This window comes from Plecotus auritus, assembly GCF_963455305.1.
Source record: "Plecotus auritus genome assembly, chromosome: 9".
NCBI classification, from domain to species: domain Eukaryota; kingdom Metazoa; phylum Chordata; class Mammalia; order Chiroptera; family Vespertilionidae; genus Plecotus; species Plecotus auritus.
In genome coordinates, this window is record NC_137783.1 from 111,197,091 (window position 1) to 111,217,510 (window position 20,420).

Genomic DNA, 20,420 nt, shown 5'->3' on the forward strand with positions numbered 1-20,420 from the left:
ACTCCTCTGCCCTGTCCTCAACCTCCACCCTAAGGAGTAATGAATCAAGCAGAGATTGTACTGGCCCCAGGAGTGGATGGGTTCCTGGTTAAAGGCTGAGTCCCTCTGGCTCTCAGCCGGCCACATTGAGGGTCAGGACTCGGCATGTTTGGAAAGAGGCCTACAGCTCTCTTTCCAGAGCTGCACACATGTGATATGTATTCTCCCAGATATTTTCTGGCCATAAAACTCAGACCTCTGTACACATTGCCTTGTTATATATGTGGGATTATATAATACATTTAGGTTTACCTCATTCTTTTTGAAGGCTACATTATAATCCATTACCTGAGCATAACTTTTTTTAAGAGTATTTTATTGATTTTTTTAGAGAGAAACATGAATGTGAGAGTGCAACATCAATCGGCTGCCTCCTGCATGCCCCCTACAGGGAATTGAGCCTGCAACCCAGGCATGTGCCCTTGACCAGGAATCGAACCAGGAACCTCGTGGTGCATGTGATGATGCCAAACCAACTAAGCCACACTGCCCAGGGCTGTCTGGTCATAATTTAAACATTCCTATAGTGATGAGTGTTTAGGTTGTATCCATCCATTTGCTATTAGAAAGTTAAAATTAACATCTTTGTATATAATTCTTTAAAATTTGTTACAGTAAAAATATTGGGTAAATTTCTAAATATGTAACTTGAGAGTCAAAAAGGTATTGTGTTTTTTAATTTTTTAGATGTTTTTGTTGTTACTTCTCACTGAAGGATATTTTTCCCATTGATTTTTAGAGAGAGCATTGATTTTAGAGAGAGTGGGAATGAGAGGAGAGAAACATCAATGTGAGAGAGCCCATCAATTGGTTGCCTCACGCACAACCGGTTGACTGGAATCGAACCAATGACCCTTCAGTTCATGGACTGACACTCTAACCACACTGGCCAGACCTAATTTTTTTAGACTTTGCCAAATTGGCCTCCAAAATGATTGCATCCATTGACACGTCCAACAACAACATTGGAGGTGACAACATGGACTTTGGAGTCAGAAGGTCTAAGTGAAATTCTGGCTCCTCTTTGACCGCTGTGGGAACTGAGCCTCAGCATACTCATCAGACATCTGAGAGGAGTACTATGGACCCAAGAAGGATGCATAAAATGAGCAGCACGGTGGTCACCACAAACATTCCTCGTTAACCTCTTCCACATTCAGCGTCCTCTCCTTCAGAGTCCTTGCTCCTCCTCCAGCCTCATGATAACAACAAGGTTGCCGTAAGGCCCAAGGGGAGGTGTGTGAGAAAGTGCTTTACCGTAAATATGAGAAGGGTTGTGCACATTAAATGTCATTTCCATCTTCTGCCTTCACCTGCTAATGAAAAGCTGCTCACCTTTGAGACTGCTGTTGGCATCAGAGGATTAGTCTGTGACTCAGGAACAGAGTTAAGCTAATTGCCCCACCCTAATGTCATAGCTACATTTTGGCCTCCTTCATCACAGGAACTAACTGTAATGTAGTCAAGTTGGATTCATAGCACATCACCTGGATCCCTTTCTTCTCTGACGCTCCACCACAGCCCACGTCCACAAGCCAGACACTGACGCAAGTAAGAGACGTTATCCGGTGGATGACCTTTCCCTCCAAGCTGCTGCATCACCAGCTATAAAAGGTGTGAAAACAGGTGATTTCCAAGGACTTATCCAACTCCCAATGTTCTAGATAAGTTTTCTTTGTAGACGCAGAGTGAGAATATCGCACAAAAAGATTGCAGTATTTGAGAACAGACTCACAGAGACTTCTCCAGATGGCCAGAAATTGGAAAATCCAAGCCACTGCACTGTCCCCTGAGACAAAGCAAACGCTCAGTTTCCAGGTTGGGGTCGCATCCCAGGCTCCACTGGCTGCCCAAGAAGCCCAGCTGCAGCTTTCCCTGTGGGGCCAGTAACTGCCTAGACCTCTCGGAGTGGCCTTATGACAGAATCTGGCTGCTTGGGCTCTTTGCATTTATTTTACTTATTATGAAGTTGTTTTTCATGACAAAAATACAACCACGTTACAGAAATGTTAATTAAGGGGAGAATTATCATGTGTCCCAAAGTCCTACAACTTGACACAACCAGTATGTTTCTTCCTAGACTCTCCCTGTGTTTGCTCTGTTACTGTTTGACCTGCCAAGAACCCTGTGAATGCCAAAGAGCGTCTTGTTCCTGGACCATTTTCCTGGTCCCACTGGCCAAAGAACAAATGTACTCCTGTGGAATGTTTTCCTGGAATCTGATCCTGAAACAGAACAGAAGGGAACCTATATCCCCTCCACACTGTGTGCTAAACTCCTAAGCATCCTTTTCGTTCTTATCACCCACTTGCTCCTGTGAGGGGCAAGGAAGATGAGTCAAACATCCTGTATTCAAGTCCCTGAGCCACCCGTTGAGCTGTGAACTTAGGCTCCTCCCATCACCTTGCTGAGGCTTGCTTTCCTCACCTATAGAGTGAGAATGAAAAGATAATACAAACGCCCCAAGATCCAGGAGGATCAAATAAGATGATGTATAGATAAGCTGATAATAATTTTGACTAGTGGATGTACATCCAGAGAAAGAAAACAGCCTTGCACTGCGTGGTCTGAGTCTCAGGTGGGTCCGTGCCTGGGGCCACCAGGATTCCTCCAGAGAACTGCTATTTGTCCTGTCAGCAAACTGACTGCTCCAGTTACCCAGGGGGAGACTCAGGAATGGCAGACTGGAGTCAAGTGTCTCCCAAGACAGGAAGATGACCAGGGGGCAGTAGGAGCCCCAAACTAGGGTTTCTCCCTCTCAGGTCTCACCAGGGGTGGGCAAACGTTTTGACTCGAGGGCCACAATGGGTTCTTAAACTGGACCGGAGGGCCGGAACAAAAGCATGGATGGAGTGTTTGTGTGAACTAATATAAATTCAAAGTAAAGGAGCGGAGGGGAGAGCAAGAGAACCCTCCGTTCTTTCGGCTCCGCAGGCCGGATAGGACAGCCGAACGGGCCGGATCCGGCCCGCAGGCCGTAGTTTGCCCCCGGCTGTCTCAGACTCGTGAGGTCTGAGATTGGGCAGAGCAGGCAGAGGATGCAGTACTCACACCAGCAGGACAGCTCAGGAAGGAGCTGTTCGGTGAGGGTCACCTGTGGTGAGGCCCAGAGTCACGGGGCAGGAGGACTCAGGACATTCCATGCCCTGGAAGACACTGATTTGCCTGAGGTCTCCCAGAAGACCAGGTCAGCCCCTCTGCAGAACCTGAGTCCAGTTTCCAGAAAAGAGGGACAGGCCTGAGTTCTTATCCTGCACAAGGCCCTGCCCCCTCCCTGGGAAGCAGCCTGAACATCTGAGTACTACCTGGACAGTACTCAGTACTGAGTACCAACTACTGAAAGCCTGTATCAGTGTTTAGCACCAGGGCTCTACCCCCACCTCCACTGAGCAGGGGCTGCAAAGATCAGGTGCAGCCTTCCCAGCTGCATCCCCTTGGAGCATTTGCCCCACTCAGCCTTTGCCAGCCGCTCTTCCTCCAGGCCCACCTCATCCTCGGAATGTCTCTGGCTCCTCCAGGAAGTATTCCTTCCAAGTAAGTGAAGGTGTGTGTGCTTCCTCAGGTGAGGCCACTGTACCCCAAGGGTGTGCTGTCAGTTTGGCCCATGGAGAGGAGGCTTAAGGGGAACGGAGGGGTTGCTGTCCCAGGAGTCGAGTCAGATCATTTCCTGAGCACCTTTTCTGTTATCTAAGCAGTCTTCGCTGCAATCCTGTGAGGGACTTGCCCTAAACGGTATAGCTGATAACAACCTCCTGTTTACCTCACTCCTATGGCCCTGCATGTCCCTCACTTCAAAAGACACTAACCCTCCAAGCTCAGGCCCAGGGCCCAGAATGGAAAAGAAGATGCAGGGAGGAATCACCCCCTGGCAGGGGGTATACCACTGGGACATGGGTCGGGGGATGCCATGCAGCTCTGCCTAACTGGAGCCCAAATTCTCTGTGTTTTTTTTTTGTTGTTGTCTTTTAAGTATAATAGTCACAATCCAGCTGTGCTAGCTGTGTGATCTCACATCACATATCCTCTCTGAGCCTCGATTTTCTTATCTGTAAAAGAAATACCTACATCACAAGGTGGTTGGGAAGAACAAATAAGATACCACAGGATGCCCTAGCTCATTGGTCGGCAAACTGCGGCTCTGTTGACTAATAAGTTTGCCGACCACTGCCCCTAGCCGGTTTGCTCCATGTATAGAGCATTGGCCTATGGACTGAAGGGTCCCCTGGTTCGATTCCAGTCAAGGGCATGTATCTGGGTTGCAGGCTCCTCCCTGGCCCAGGCCCTGGTCGGGGCACATGCAGGAGGCAACCAATCAATGTTTTTCTCACACATCAATATTTTCTCTGTCTTTCCCTCTCTCTTCCACTCTCTCTAAAATCAATGGGAAAATATCCTTGAGTGAGGATTAAAAAAAAATAATTTAAAAAAAAAATGATACGCAGGAAAAGAGCAGAGCACAGGGCCTGACACTTAAGCACTGGGTAATGGTGGCTCCTGCAAGCGCTGGTCTTTCTGGCCATGAATCCCAGGAGGCAGCATGGCCTCAGCAGACACTAGGCAGCTGGTGACTCCTGGTGGCCACCTGGAGCCAGGGCATGAGGGCTGGGCCTCTGGGAATTTTAGATTCGAAGAATGCTGGACTCCAAATGTCTTCACCTGTTGGATTTGCAGTCCATGAGTAGAATTTAGCCACTTAAACATTTCCTGAGGCTTTCTCTGTGCCAGGTCTGACCCAGGGAATACTTCCCATCCTGGTCTCTTCCAAGAGTTCTCTGCTAAAGATAAAAGGAGGCAAACACAGACTGGAGCACAAACTGGAGGTGGGCCCCTGGCCAGCCTGGCAAGTGAGGCAAATTTAAATTGGGGACTGGAGGGAAGAGAAGTCTGAATAGAGAGAAAATCACATGTAAGACACATTCAGAGTAGCAAGGAAATGAAGATGCAGCTGAGGCCAGCAGGGTAGATTCAAGGGCTTTGAAATTCAGGCCGAGAGTTTCTCTGCAGGCAGCAGGGGAACTCCAAATGGTTGAACATGTGGCCATGACACCTTAGAACGTCACCATGGCAAGGAGGGGGCTGGTGGGATAACAGCAGGTCTAGAAGGTGGCCTGCAGTGGCAGCAGGGTTGGAGAGGAAAGAGACATGGTGGCCCCAGGCCTTGGTGCCAGAGGATATGCAGTGTGAGGGGAAGAGGAGCTTACGTGGGGGGAGACGAGGCCCAGGAGGCAGCTGGGTATCTCACCTAGAGTTCAGAGGACAGCTGGGCGGCCAAGAGCAGTGAGTGATCTGGGAGTCAGCAGATTTGGGTATTTAACCAACACACAGTCTTTGACATATGCCAGCTCTGCAAATACTAGTACTAGCACACTGGGGCCTTACAACAATCCTTGAGGTGTATACTATCATCCCATTTAACAGAGAAGGAAACTAAGGCACAAAGACGGTAAGTAACTTGCTCAAAATCATTCAGCTGCTAAATAGTGGAGCTGAGATTCCCACCTAGACAGTCTGGCTAGAGTCCAGGCTCTTAACTCTCTGCTGTCCATTCTGGAAATGGTTTCTAAAACCCTGGGACTGGCAAAGATGCCCAAGGGAAACTTTGTAAGATGATAAAGGAGGAGGCTTAGGTTCTATCTAGAGTGAACCTTTGACTCTCAGCTGAGCAGATCCCCATCTGTGTGATCTCACATCTGTGTGATCACACAGCCCTCATCACTCTGGACAATGGCCGTCTGCTGGCCCCTCTGCCATGCCCCAGGAGGATGAAGGAAAGGGGGTCCCCAGGCTCTACTCTGTTGGGTCTGCCTTGCACTTTAGCGGCATATTGTAAAGATTAAATCAGATGCCAATGTAAGCGACGACCCAGGCACAAACCCAATACACTGCTACCCTCCCAGACACACAGATACCATTCCCCACCCACTTGGGCTCTGCCTCTGGAACAAGAACTTGCCTGGTCTAAAGGCAGGCCCGTGTCCCAAGTACTTGGCATCACTCTCCAATTCGTTAGGACCCTTTCTACCAGGGCCCTTCCGGGCTGCCTCCCCTACTCCCTCCTTGGACTCCCACAGCCCCTCCTCAGCCTCAATCTACTCTGAGTACCCCAAGAAAGGCCCAAGGTGTTGGCTCGGCCTCGGGACCAGCATGGACCAAAGGTGAAGTTCCCATGGCTCCAAGAATCACTGCCCTTTGCTGCCTCTGGTCTTTCTTCATGCTGTCTCCTCTCAGACTTGAGTAGCACAGAGGCTGGGCCAGCTCTGCCCAGTTCTGTGCCCAAGGAGGAAAGGGGGCCGAGCCTGGATTTCCTTGAGCCACCAGCCCAAAGGCCTCTCTGTTCCCTGAATGCTGCAAAGAGGCAAGCTGACACCAGTTTAGATGTAATTTTTTTTCCACTTTTGGCAGAGAAAGTGAAGAGACAGAGATAAACAAAATGTACTGTATCCCCCCACCCCCACCCCACACTTTGTTTTTAAACAAACAGGCCAGGTCCTGCCAGGCCTTCTTCCCTACTAAATGCCCTGAGACCACCCCACCCTGCCCACACCTCACTGGCCCACTGGCCCTGGAGCTCAGTGGAGAAGGGGAGGCTGTTCTCTGGCTTCAGGCTTGAGATGAGAGCTCTAGCCCAGGCAGGGGAAGTCATGGCACTAGTGCCAGAGCACAATCTTCCTGGCCTGGTCCACGCTCACCACATGGTTCCCAGAGCAGCACCAGGCCACGGCGTTGACAGCAGCGCTGAGGAGAGGGAGGGCCAGGCTTCAGGAGGGTGCCAGGTGGACCTGCAGCCTGGCGCTGCCCCTCATTACTGAGCCCATTTCCTTCCCTATAAAAGGCTCACAGGACTACGGTGAAGATGGACCCAAGTGCATGTGAAAAGGTACCTTGTGAACAGTAAAGGGCTCTGGGAGGTGGAAGATACGGACACAAGGGCTGGGGACTCCAGGGCCCAAGCATGTCAGAACCTGAACTGGGCTCGGTGGGACTGGAGCTGGGCGGCAGTGGTCCTGAGGCTAGCGTGGGCAGGTGGGTGTGGTGGCCATGCTCACCAGTGGGGTCCCCGTAGGCTACTCTCCAGTTTCCCAGTGTCTACATTCCAGATATACAGGGCTCCGTCCCAGGAACCGGCCAGTGCAAAGCTTCTGTCTGGGCTGCAGTGGCCATGGCACAGCAAGAGAGAGGAGGAGGTCAGAGGTGAGGACCCACGCACACTGACACACAGACACAGTCGGATGGGGCACACTTGGGCATAGGCATGTGCTCTCACATACACACCTGAACACGGCTTTGGTCCAGTCAGAACCGCACTTGAAGCCATCAGCTCTGAGGACAGACAGAGTTGGGTCAGAATGGAGGTGGCCATCAAGGGATAGGGTACCTCAGCAGGCTCTGGTCCAGAAGGGCCTCAAGGGAAGGCCCCCGTTGACAGGCCCTGGGGAGCCTTTTATAGGGGACAAGAGGCCCAACTGCTTCAGCCAAAGCCACAGGCCGAGGCCATGAGGCAGGTACCTGAACACCTGGCGGATATTGCTGAATCGCAGGTCGATGACCTTGAGTGTGTTGTCACGGGAACAGCTGAGCAGATGCAGCTGATCGTGGCTGAGGCTCAGGGAGGTGACCCGGCCCTGCACAGGGATGACCTGTGTGCAGCGGGGCCCCCTAAGAAGCAAGGACAGAGATGGGGATGAGGAGCAGCCCACCCTGACAGGGCCACTCCTGGTCCAGAGGCACCCAGGTCTCAGAGCACTGGGGCCAAGGCTGACAGTGACTGATCTTCCACGGCAGCCAGCCCCCTCCAACAGGAACCGGAGAGCCCTAAAGCCCGTGGGTCACTAAAATAAGGTCAGAGGGGCCCAGCTGGCATGGCTCAGTGGTTGAATGTCAGCCTATGAACTAAGAGGTCATGGTTCAATTCCCGGTCAGGGCACATGCCCAGGTTGCGGGATCGACCCCCAGTGTGGGGCGTGCAGGAGGCAGCCAATCAATGATTCCCTCTCATCATTGATGTTTCTCTCTTTCCCTCTCCCTTCCTCTCTGAAATCAATTTATTTTTTTTTTTTTAAGGCCAGAGGAAAAGCAAGGAGGTCTGTCTTTACATGTGTGAAAGACAGCAAGGATGTCCAACGGCAATCATGGCAGACCAGTAAGGAGCAGGCCTGAGGCAGGCCTGGCACTGGCTTTTATTACCATTCAAGCCCAATGTTGGGCTCCTTAGGTTTAAAATACAACTAAAACTTTTGTTCTTTTTGATTAAAAAATGGTGACTATATGGGAAAAGGGGTTTCTGGGTCTTGGCTGTCAAGGCCCAGGCAGAGTCCTGTGGTTGGAAGGAGAACCCCTGAGGTGGCAGAGGTCCAGCAGCTAAGCCTTCCCGGGGCCAAGCCCAGCACAGCCTCCCTTCCCTGAGGTGCCCATCAGGGCTCCACGGCCAAAGAAAGGAAAGAGAACATGGGAGCACTACCCCTGCGCCTCCGCCAGGCACAGCCTGTCACCTGCTGTCCCAGAACCGGATCTTCTGGTCATTGTGGCCACTAATGATGACATGGTCCCCACACACCACGTCGTTGCAGTAGGAGAGGACATTGATGGTCCTCGAGCCTAAGGAACAAGGAGCAGAGCCCCAGCCTCAGAGAAGGGTTGTCAGGAGCCAGCCCACAGGCATATGAGAAGCTGAAGCCCAGGAGCCTCCCCAAACTAGAACCCAGGTCCCCTGCTTCCCAGCCCAAAGCCTAGGGTCACCCAGAAACTGACAGCGCCAGTGGGGGATGGAGGAGGGGCCTCGGGAGGTGTCACACCAAATGCCTCTGCATCTTGGAAACACTCCCAGAGCAGGTCAGGGTCCCTCATTGACCAGCCTGGGGGGTGAGGAGGGTGTGGGCAGGGGAGGGGGTTGGGGGGCTGGGCCTCACAGTAGGCACGGCCGAGGTCCCACTCCTTCACTGTTCGGTCTCGGCTCCCAGTCACCGCTTGGTGCCTCGTTAGCTTGAATTTAGCAGCCGTCACCTTGTCTGTGTGTCCAGTTAGTGTCTCCTACCCCTCCCCCATCCCAAATATGGATCAAGGCCATGGCCAAGACTCCATAACACCCCCCTCTAGGCCCAAGGCCTGACCCTGACCCCCAGGCAGCCTCCCCAGTCAGACCTCACCTTGGACTGTGCCTCTCCCACCTTCCAGAGCTGAGCAGCCTGACTGTAAGTAGCTGCCAATACCTGGGAGCCCTGGAGAGATGAGAGTAGGAGAGGTCATAGACCTGGGCCTGGCCAGAGGCAACAATCCCTCCGGCCAGAGAGCTGGGACAGGGCCGCCTGATGCTTCTCACAACCCAGGTCCCCCAGGCAGACAGAGGAGCCTCTGTCCCAAGGAGGAGGGTTTGAGGGCCCAGTTCTAGGATACCCATGTACTTCTAAGTCCAAGAGCCCCCAGCTACCTAGGGTAGAGACTGGAAACATCCCATGCTACTGGGGCAAAGGCCTCTCACCGAGGGGTCGAAGTCCACACTGGTGATGCTGCTACCAGCTCCTTCAAGAGTTTGGTTGGCCTCCAGGCGACCTGGGGGAAACGGGAAGATACAGTGCAATGAGGTCACTAACCTCACAAAAACAAGGAGCTGGGATGGAGAATGAGAAAATCAATCTTTCCTAATTTAGGGACAGAATTGTTGGGTCTGTTCTGGGGACCTGGGCTGCACCTTCCCAATCTGCCAGCAGGGGGCCCCAGGGGATAGCTGGTCATTTCACAGCACTAAAGCGGACTACAGAAAAGGGACTGTCCCTAGGTCACACATAGCAAGCCAAGGGCCAGGCCAGCTAGAGATCTGACTCCTCTAGGAAGCCTCCAGGAGCTGGCTCTAACTTCCCAATACTCACCCACCCCACCTCTTCCCCCCGGACCTCCCCAACCCCCCCCACACACACACACACACAGCCCAAGGTAGGTAGCTAACATTGGTTTCTTATTGAGTTCTGAGCGTTCCAATGATAACAGAAGTGGCCTAGCACCCAGTGGTGTGTCTCAGTGGTTGCGCATCAATCTATGAGCCAGGAGGTCACAGTTGGATTCCTGGCCAGGGCACATGCCCAGGTTGCGGGCTCAGTACTCAGTGTGGGGTATACAGGAGGCAGCCGATCAATGATTCTCTCTATTCATTGGTTTCTCTCTCCCTCCCTCCCCCTTCCTCTCTGAAATCAATAAAAAATAAAAGAAATGGCCTAGAGAACCCCTCATCTCCTAACAGGGACCATGTGAGCTCAGCCCTCCTCATCCTGCAGGCCTGGACCCCAGAAGCTGGAAGACTCTACCTTTCTTCAGAAAAGCAAGCTCAATACTCTTGCCAAGGAATCATCTGGCCACTGGCCATAAGAATATTCCACATGAGGAAACATAAAGAGGTCCAAGACCTTTACCCACCAAGAAACAAGCTGAGGGTGTGGTCTGGAGAGAAAGCATAGGGTTGGCCTGCAGGGGAGGGACCCTCACCTCCCACAACATTCCAGAGGTGAATGAGGTGGTCAGCCCCTCCAGTGGCCAGGAGGCTGCCATTGGGACCAAAACAAACTGCATTGACCTCAGAAAGGTGGGCATCCTGTAGGAAAAAAGGAAAGATTGGTACCCCTGATCCTTGCCACACAGGCCTCTTTGTGCATGCTCACAGGCTCTCTCACATGCACTGGTGTACACAGTAGGGTCTCACCATCTCTGCCTAGATCCCTGCAACAGCCTCCCCTGGCTGATACCCCATACTTCCTGACTGGCCTCTTGGTCTCCCAGCCTCCTCTCCCTCTCCAGTTCATGCCCCTATTATAAATGGCTGAGGGGCTCCCACCACAAGCTGTGGCAGAAAAACTCCTGCTCCTGCAGAAGAGCCCAGCCCTGCTTCCCTGGCCTCCCTGGACCACTCCTGGGGCCCACACTCCCCATATCAGCACCTTATGCATGTGGCCCAGCTCCTCCTCACCAGAACATCCTGAGCCCAGGTAGGAAGTCGGGCAGCCACGCACACAGGGATGCTCTGATATTGTCGCTCAAAGGCTCCCCCAATTGAGTGTCCTCTCCTCTTCTTGAAACTGGGGAGAGAGGAGGGTCAGGAAGGCATTCAGTAAGTTCCTCTGAGACAGTAACAACAGGAAGCAGACACAGAAGGCAACAGAACGTGGCCAGGAGGTGTAGGGAGCACGGTCCCCAACGTGGCCTCTGACCCCAGGGGTCAGTGTGGAGATGGCAGGGGCACAGAGACAGGGCAGAGTGGATGGATGCAGAGAAACCTTGGGGCTGGGGTTTCAGCCCTGGTCTTGTCACTCCTTGGTTCTGTGACCCTTAACGAGTCCCTGAGATTTCTGAACCTCAGTTTCCCAACTGAGTGGTAGCTCCTGTGCAGTCTCAGCTGGAACTCTTGGTCCCCTGTGAGGAAATTCAATGAGGGACAGAGCCTGGAGGGTAGCTGAGCAGGGGCTGAAAATGAGGCCATGCACCCAGCTCTGCCTGTGGGGCTCAACAGAGACTCACAGATTGCTGGGCAACACAGATGGACAGACTAAGGTGCACACGCAGACCAAGTCTGAAAAGCTGCACACAAGGCTCCAAGATGCCCTATCCCTTCACACACGTCGGTGCACACACACACTTACTGCAGAAGCCCCTTTACCACATCCACACAGCGGGACAGCGTCAGGGAGGTGGCGGAGGCAGACCTGGGGCAGAATTGAGAGAGACGTGCTAAGGGACTGGCCGGTGGGTGTCCCTTATTCGACCAGCAGTTATTCGACCCTACTCTGCCAGGGGCCCTGGGGCTCATAGCTTCTGGAGCCCAAAATGAGAACTTGGCTCCTCGAAGATCAGGAGAGTGGCATGACCCAGAGCAGTCCCATGAAGATGGAGGCAGATAGGGAGTTGGCAATGACGTCTCCCAAAGTTTTCACCATGATGGTAAGAACTGCCTCAGCACCCAAGTGTTCCCCAACCAAAGTTCCTGGGAGGCTGAGCGGGGCCTATGGAGGGGTTGCGGATAGTGGTGAAGGTATCTCCAGGCAGGAATAGCATAAGGCTGAGGGCAGGGGATGTGAGGACCTAGATTTGCTGAGACCTCAAAAATGCTAAAGGAGAGGGTGTGTTCTGGGATGACTTGGCTCAACAGGACTGCCAAGGGCTTTGGGGACCAGGATCGCATGCCCCTCCCCAAGGTTCCTTCACTGCCCTGAGGCCTGGGCACCAGTGACCTGCAAGGAAGAGCTGCAGGAGAGCTTTCAGCCTGGGGAATGGGGCAGGGAAGGGCAGCCTCAATGCCAGGCAAATCAAGACAAATGAGGAAACTGAGGGGAGGGGCCCGAGGACTGAAACCCCAATCAGGTCCCACTGTGTGAGCTCACATCTATCTACACATGCTCAGAGTCTCACACGCATTCAAGTATGCTCACCCAGGCTTGCACACTTGTGTGCTTTCATATCCCTGTGTATGCACACACATGCCTTCAACAGCTGAGCCCCGGGCCTTGCCCACAGGTTCCCTCCTGGTGACACCCTTTCACCAGCCTGACACCCCACCCCCAGAGGTCTGGTCCTGGGGAGGAAAGAAAGGAGGACAGGTTTGAGGTCCCTGAGGTGGCACTGGAGGTCAGACCTGTCCTAGGAGGTCTGAGCTGTATGTACCCCAGTGTCTCTCCAAGGCCCCTCCCAACCCAAGAGTAGGCTCAAGGTCCTACTGGAAGATCTGGGGTGGGGCTCAGCTCAGAGTTCTGGGCCAGTCCTCACCTGAAGGGCCTCTTCTCACCAGCCTCACTCTCTAGAAACTCGGGCTCAGCAGGCATTGTGAGAGTCATCTCAGCCTTCTCCCTGATCCCATTGCCTAAGGTGTCTGGGTTCCTGGGAGAGCAAATGGAGCTCAGAAAGGCCAAGGGACCAGGCCAGCCCCTCCCTGTCCCAGAGCCCCACATGGTGAAGATGTGCAGACCCCGTGATAAGGGGTCAGTGTGGGCGCACCCATGACAGGCCCGCGTGCTGGCTTCTATGACCACATGTGTCTGCACGTGTCCTGCGGCCTCAGTCTATGTGCTCCCTCCCCACCATGGCTGTACACATGTATATGGGTAGCCGCAGGCAGGTGTGGGGCAAGGTAGAAGTGGAGACAGCGGCACAAGAGCAGGGCACTCCAGAACACACGGGGCAGAGCAAGCATCTGAGGCTTACTCGCTAATGCTCACTGTCCGCTTGGCAGCCTTCTTCAGCTCCTGGGACACCAGCGCCTGCTTGGCCCTGGGGGTATAAAAACTTCCTGGTACACAGGCGCAGGACGCTGCCCCCTTCCCCAGAGTGCGTGGGTCCTCTTTCCTGGGGAATGGGCAAGGTGTTCCCTTACAGGGGACAGCACCCAGCCCTCTGACCTCTCGCGGCGCTCATTGCGCAGGTTGCGCTCGGCGGCCGCGCGCGCCTTGCGCTGCACCATCCGCTCCAGCAGGTCGCGCGCCTCCTCCTCGAGCCTGCGCAGTGCCGCCTCCTGGAGCCGGGCTTGCAGGCGCAGCGCCTCGTAGGCCGCCCGCTGCGCCACGTTCCGCGCCCGCCGCTCGTCCACCTGCCTCACTTGCTGGGCCCGCTCCTCCTGCAGCTGCGCCATCTGAGCCTCCAGAGCCGCCAGCCTGGAGCAGGGGGCGAGCCAACGTCACTGCCCAGTGGGAACGGGTCTCAGCTGGGGCAGACTTGCCCGCGGCCACGCGCCAGCCAAGCAGCTAAGGCAAGTCTCCCACCCAGCCTTACCCGCTCAGAGTCCTGCGGTTCCGGGCGTTTGGGGACGAGGGGAAAGCTGTCGGGTCCTGCTGGAGACACACAGGGTCACCCGTCTTCCCTCCCGGGCTCGGAGCCCCCCAGAGGTGGGCGCGGTTCCCCTGCGCTCGCCCGCCGGCGCCTCACCTGCTCTGCCGCTTCTCCAGCTCGGACTCCAGGGCGCCCAGGGCTGCGGTCTTTTCCACCACCTGGTAGGCCATCTGGGGGCAGTTAAAGGCCTCTTTGTAGAGCGTCAGCCAGGGTCTGCTACTCCACCCACCCGCCCCCTTACTGAAAAGCAAGCTGAGGCGCAGGTAGACTTAGGATCTGGCATGGAATGCACTGCTTTTTCGTGGAGCGATGGAAGGGACTTAGGTTCTGAAGTCTAATCCCTGCGTGTCAGTCTTGGCATGGCCATTTATTTTATCTGTGATCCTGGGGTAGTCATTTAACCTCAGCCTTCTGTTCTCTCACCTATAAAATGGGAATGATAGTGCTATGAGAAATCATTTTCAAATAATGGCAAATTTTTTTAATATAGCACTTATGTGTTCCATGCCTTGTTCTGAGCATTCTACACTTATTAACTCTTAGTCTCCATAACACCACTATGAGGTAGGTGATGCCATTCTCCACATTTTACAGAGAAGGACATTGACACAGAGAGGTTAAGTGTCTTGCCCAAAGTCACACAGCTAAGTGGCAGAGCTGATATTGGAACCCAGGCCACCTAACATTATGCTCCAAGTAAAGGGCTGGTCTACAGGATGGGTTTAAGGGTTGTGGGTTCTGTCCCCCTGGCCTACTGAACAGCCCCGCAGAGTAAGAAGGAGCCCTGAGCAGAGGCACACAGGCTAAGAACAGGAATGGACTATAAGAGCACCAGGCCCGGAATAAATACTGGAGCTGCCCCAAAGCCCAAGTGTGGGGGTGAGGGTCATGTTATCTATACCCCTGCCTCACTGAACAGTCCTTCAACAGAACCAGGAGCTGGGGAAGCCAGAGATCAAGTTCAACTCCCACCTTTTGGAGCTGAGAGATCAGTGGGAGAGACAGGCTCCAGACAAAGCAGGTGCCACCAGTGTGGCAAGAGGAACCTGAGGAAATAGCCTAGGCTGGGGCTCTATTGGTAACCGGTTCCTGTGTTCTCACATGGGCGGGCCTGGTGAGGGATGGACTGAGGAGCAAGGTTGGTGCTGTCCACCTGCACTGACATTACTCACTCTCTGAGTGCGCCTGGGGAGGGGCCCAGCACACACAAGGCAGGGAGACCTGCTTTCATACCTGACCCAGTTTATAACATTTATAATTCCTTTCACCACTAAGCAATCTGACCACCACTTCCACTTCCTCACCTGTCATTTACTTGCATTGATGTCTTGGTACTCAGTTTTTTTTTGTGTTGTTTGTTTTGTGTGTGTTTTTGTGGGTTTTTTTATGCTTTTCAAAATTCAAATAATAGAGATGGAAAACAGATTAGTTGCTAACAGGAGTTAGGACTGGTTGGGGCAGAGGGATAAGTTGTGACTAAAATAGGGTAGAGAGAGATCTCTGATGATGAAATAGAGCCGCATCTTAATGTTCACACAAATCTACACGTGACAGAATCACGAAGAATTACATACAGCTCATACCAATATCAATTCCCTGATTGTGTGTGCTATAGTTACAGAAGATAACCAATGGGGGAAACTGGGTAAAGGGTACACAGGTCCTCTCTGTACTGTCATTGCAGTTTCCTGTGAATCTATAATTATTTCAAAATAAAAAGTTAAAATAATAGTAATAATACAGGTTTGTTGTGATAATGTGAAACAGTACAAACAAAGAAAAAGCCCCTCCTCATCCCTTGGTATATCCTATGGGAACTGACTGGTGTGTGACTAAGGAAATGAAGGAGAGGAAGTGCTGAGGGCAAGAGGTGTGGGAGATATCCCATACAAAGGGAACTATGAACTCAGAGATAAGAGAGTGGCAGGATATGTGTGTGTGTGTGTGTGTGTGTGTGTGTGTGTGTGTGTGTATCTCCTACATAATAAAGAGGGAATATGCTAATTGACCACCACACCCTCACAAAGATGGCGGTGCCCACAGCCAATAAGGAGGGAATATGCTAATTGACTGCCACGCCCTCAAAGATGGCGGCACCCACAGCCACAAGATGATGGCGCCCAGTCCCCTCAGCCCGGCTGCTCCGCGCACCTGCCTCCAGAGTCCCCCAGTCCCCTCAGCCCCCCAGCCACCCAGGGCCGGCCCGAGGCGCAGGCAAGCCTCAAATGTTGGCTGCCCAGCCGCCCAGGGCCAGCCCAAGGCACAGGTAACCAGGGCCGGCCGAGGCTTGCGCTGCCGGCAGTGGCAGCAGCAGAGGTGTGATGGGGGCGTCGATTTCCCCTAATCGCCAGGTCATCTCCCGCCCTGGAGGGCTCCCGGACTGTGAGAGGGGGCAGGCCAGGCTGAGGGACCCCTCCCTCCAGTGCATGAATTTTCATGCACCAGGCCTCTATTATTTATTTATATATATCCCAAACTGATAAGGGGGAGAGGTGGTGAAAGAGGCTCTTACTTTTTTGTATTCTATGGACTTCGTTTCTCTTGAAATGTTCACAACAAACATATATATTACTTTTTCACTAATGGAAGTCATTTTTATTATTAAAATATATCACTCTGAGAGCTGTATGAAGAATGGATGGGGTGCCAAGAGAGGAGTCATCCAGGGTGGAATGAGGTTAATTTGGACCAGGCCAGATATGGAATAAGAAACAAATTGATAGATTCCAAGGCAGGATCCATGATCTGGTGACTAGCTCAGAACAGAGGGCTGGGAAGGGTCAGGGGTGCCCCCAGGTTCCTAGCCCTGTGACTCCTAATGGAGGGGTGCATGATCTACCTCATTCATCACTTAGTCTACAGATATTCATTAGCATGGACTGTGGAGACAAGCCCCCGGGACACAATGAGACAGACAAAAAGCATTCCAGGCCTTGGGGTGCTCACAGCCCAGAAGGGGGTTCAGATGTTTGAGAACCACTTCTCAAATGTCAAGTTGTAACTACAAGACTCTGAGGGAGAGGCTCTCACTGGATTCATAGCCCCGTTCCCATATTAGTTAGGCAGGTGACTTGGCATGCTGACTGGGCATGAGTTTACTGGTCTATCAGTCTCCTCCAGTGGACGTGAGCCTCCATAAGGCCAGGTCTTGTTTGTGCTGCATTCCTGTGCCTTGCATGTAGCAGTTGTCAATAAATATGTGTTGAAAGAATGGAGAGTGCCCGGCCAGCGTGGCTCAGTGGTTGAACGTCAACCTATGAACCAAGAGGGCTGAACTCTCACCTCACTTCCTCCAACTGCTATGGGAGCCCACTTCACCCTGGGCTGCCAGAGCCAAGCGGGAGAGCATCGGACTGTCTGGCCTCAAGGCACTGGACTTGGGGACTGTCCCTCTTTTGCTGGCTCCCTTGGACTGCATCTTCCTTCCCCCAAAATCCTAGATCCTGGCCCCACTACATTGTTTCTCAGACCCTTGCCCAGCCTACCTCACCACAGACCAGCCGAAGTCCCTCCTTCTCCTCTTGCCATTTCACCCTCAGAATGTCTGGTGATGGGACTTGGTCTGAGTTAGACTGCGACTCCTCCTCGCTGCCAACCAATCAAGAGAGTGGTGCTCATTGTCCCTCCATTCACCCAGGCAATGTGCATGAAAAGCCTGAGACCAGAATCATGAACTTTTTCCTAGGAAGGTGGAAGCCAGAAAGCCAGTAGAGGAAAGAGCACATCTCCAGCAATTGAAGCTGTCCATGACGCCTCAGCTCTGGGAGTCCCCCAGCCTTGGTTTCCATGGTCAGGACCCTTCTTAAGAAGCACCTCCCAACTCTAAGCCCCAACCCATTCTTGATTCTCATCTTCACTCTCTCTTTGGAATAGGTAGCGAGACCCTTTCTGTAGGCATCGGGTAAAGAATAGGGATACAGTCCTGGCTGGGGAGGCTCAGTTGGTTCGGGGGTTCAATCCCCAGTAGGGGGCGTGCAGGAGGCAGCCAGTCAATTATTTTCTATCATCGTTGATGTTTCTCTCTCTCCCTGTTCCTTCCTCTCTCTGAAATCAATAAAAACATATTTTTTAAAAAAGACAAGAGAGATAGAGACAGAAAGGGGAAAAGATGAGTGTGGGGGTGAGAAGGGAAGGAGATGGGACAAATGCAGAGATGGACTGAGATGGGTAGGAGAGAAGAACATTCAAAGCACCTGGCCTGGGGGAAGGCTGAAGAGCTTAGATACCCCTCCCCCGGGTAGCAGACAGGGGCCAATGAGGTGCCAGGGAGAGAATGAACCCAGCATAGGCAGTGGGGGCAGGGCCTAGGCACAGGCAGCCCATTGTGACCACAACCACAAACACCCATACACTCACCAAGGGCCCTGGTAGGGAACAGGAGTGACATCGTTTGGCTCTGGCTGCAGCTTGTCTGAGAACCGGGCCAGCAGTTCAGCCTTCTCTAGGAGATGGTTATCTAGGGGTGCAAGAGGGTGAACCTGGGGCAAAGACACTTACCAGCAGACTCCAGGCATAAAGGTTCCCTTTCTGGCTGGGAAGGCTGCAGGAGCCCAGGGGTGCCAATGGGAGAGCTACTGGCAGATTGGGTTCTACCCCTTGCTTAAGGGGTGTTTATACAGCTCCACCAGGACCTTCAGCCTTGCACAGCATCCTCACAGCACTAGCCTCCAGACCCTCCCAGGAGAAGACCACCACTGGGGAAGGGTCCTGAGAAAGGAAGGGGCCAGGGTTGAAGCCCCAGCCCCAGGGCAGGGCCTGTCCGCAGAGAGTGATGAAACACACAGCTCCACCTGCTTATGGACTTACTTCCCCTCCAGGGGCTCTAACTTTCTGGATGAAAAAACAATCCTGACTTCCCCTGGTGGGTGGAAGGTTCCTCTCCCCCCCCTCCCCCGCAACTCCCCCCCCAAACCCCCATCCCAGCCAAAACAGAAAGCCCTTGAGCAGTTATCCAGCAGACCTCCTCAAGTTTGGTAGTTTCTGCTACAGACACACCTCCTCCACCCCCACCGAGGTCACTTCCTCTTTTTTCACCAATTCCAGAATAAGGTGGAGGTGACAAGCCCAGGCCTAGCTCCACAGAACTTTCCCTCCCCAAGTCTCACCTCCAAACCCCAGCCCAGCCCTCGGGGCACTGCACTGGCCCCCAGCAAGTCTAAAAATGCCATTTTGCCCAGCTTATGGGTGAGAAATCTGAGGCTTAGGAATATAATCTGCCCAAGACCACAGAGAAGACTGGACTTCAAGTGTGTCTGATTTCAGCCCTCTGGAGTCTCCCCAGGCCCACACATTTGCAGCCGGTGGCGGGGAGGGTTGGTTAAGCTTCAGCCAAGGTGAGGCCCAGTGATGGAGCTAGAGAAGTGACCAGAGAAGTGACTAAAAGCCCTACACACAGATGCACACCTGTTTATCTCGCTTGATCTACCTACCCCTTCCTGACCAGCGACCCAGAAACAACTCTGACAATCTGACTCCAGGGCTCAGCTAGCTCCCTCCTGCAGCCTGGGGCCTCCGTTTCTCCCTCCGGCCAGGGTTGGCTGGGCACAGAGGCACTCCAAAAACCTGAGCCAGGATCACCTACCAGTGGCAAAGCCTGAGACTCTGAGCTTCCTCCCTAGAGATTCAGTTTCACTCCTTTCCTCAATTAGCTAAAAAGGAGTTGCTCTGGACAGTCCCACCTTCTTTCACTGGACTGTGGGGACCAAATGGACTGACCAGGCTCTACCTTAGGGACCGCCCGGCAGGGGGAAGCACAAGAGACCCTACAAAATCAACACTGGCTGACCGGGGCCTAGGAAGCACAGCTCAAGGAGCAGAGCCGGGCCCAGAGGGGCGAGGAGAGCAGCGAGCGGCACGAGGAGGAGCTGCGTCCAGGACTGCGCTCTAAGCAGCGCCTGAACTGGAAAGGGCAGGGATGTGGCCGTTCGGAGATAGGGCATCACAGATGGGGGTGCAGCAGGCCCCAGGCTTCGGAGACCAGAAGGCATTGGTGCACTTGCGTCACCACTGGAGAAACCAGACACACTTTCCCGCAGCTCCATCCCCTCCACAGCCATCATCCAAGCCCCACGGGCGCACTCACAGGCCGGCACCAGCTCCAGGAACAGTGCCTTTTGCGTGCGGTCCCGCTGCCGCAGCTGCCGCACGATGTGGCTTTTCCAGCGGGCGGCGGGCGCTCCGGTGCCGCAGGGCCCCGCCATGGCCGCTCTCTCTCTCTCGCCTGTCCCGCGCGGGCAACGGTTCCTTAGAAGGCTCGGGTGGGCTGGGGCGGGGCCTCCAGGGGACTCCGTGACGACAAGGGGAGGGCCGCGGCGGGGAATCCCCGGGCTGTACCAAGAGCATATTTGGGGGGAGACGCAATCGTGGGGGAAGCCGCCCCAGTGTCTACACCAAGGAGACCCCTAAAAATTCCTCACTTAAATTGGAGCTCCTATTGCGGCCAGGGGTAATAACTGGAACTCGAGGATGGAGCCTCCGGGGCTGCTTCCCCATGCCTGTGGGCGCGTCCGCAGGCGGGGCCTCCAGGGCCAGAGCTCCTTAACCCCACAGGAGCTGCGGAACTCACAGCGGCAGATGCTTGCCCA

General features: G+C 53.7%; 2 protein-coding genes across 8 annotated transcripts in view; one reads left to right on the forward strand and one right to left on the reverse strand.

The window, feature by feature from the left end:
- Positions 1–6,404: 6,404 nt before the first annotated feature.
- ATG16L2 (autophagy related 16 like 2) lies at positions 6,405–20,134 on the reverse strand. 7 transcript variants are annotated; one of them, XM_080688541.1, is made up of 18 exons: positions 19,919–20,134; positions 18,193–18,292; positions 17,322–17,424; positions 13,933–14,006; positions 13,410–13,661; positions 13,216–13,281; positions 12,781–12,891; positions 11,661–11,723; positions 10,991–11,099; positions 10,513–10,618; positions 9,515–9,585; positions 9,183–9,254; positions 8,946–9,066; positions 8,529–8,634; positions 7,546–7,695; positions 7,312–7,359; positions 7,086–7,187; positions 6,405–6,774 (listed from the first exon to the last, which is right to left on the reverse strand). In XM_080688541.1, the coding sequence occupies exons 1-18, from the start codon at positions 20,034–20,036 to the stop codon at positions 6,687–6,689; spliced, it is 1,860 nt and encodes a 619-aa protein (XP_080544667.1). In that variant the 5' UTR covers positions 20,037–20,134; the 3' UTR covers positions 6,405–6,686. The 7 variants fall into 7 exon arrangements, with proteins under 7 accessions (XP_080544667.1, XP_080544671.1, XP_080544669.1 ...); XM_080688545.1 differs by lacking the exon at positions 17,322–17,424 and adding an exon at positions 13,780–13,835 and having other exon boundaries at positions 19,919–20,114; XM_080688543.1 differs by lacking the exon at positions 12,781–12,891.
- The window catches only part of STARD10 (StAR related lipid transfer domain containing 10), a 56,656-nt gene continuing 49,766 nt past the window's right edge, over positions 13,531–20,420 (forward strand). Inside the window, exon 1 of the mRNA XM_080688552.1 lies at positions 13,531–13,756. The gene's annotated coding sequence lies outside the window, so the exon portion shown is untranslated. The remainder of the gene's footprint in view (positions 13,757–20,420) is intronic.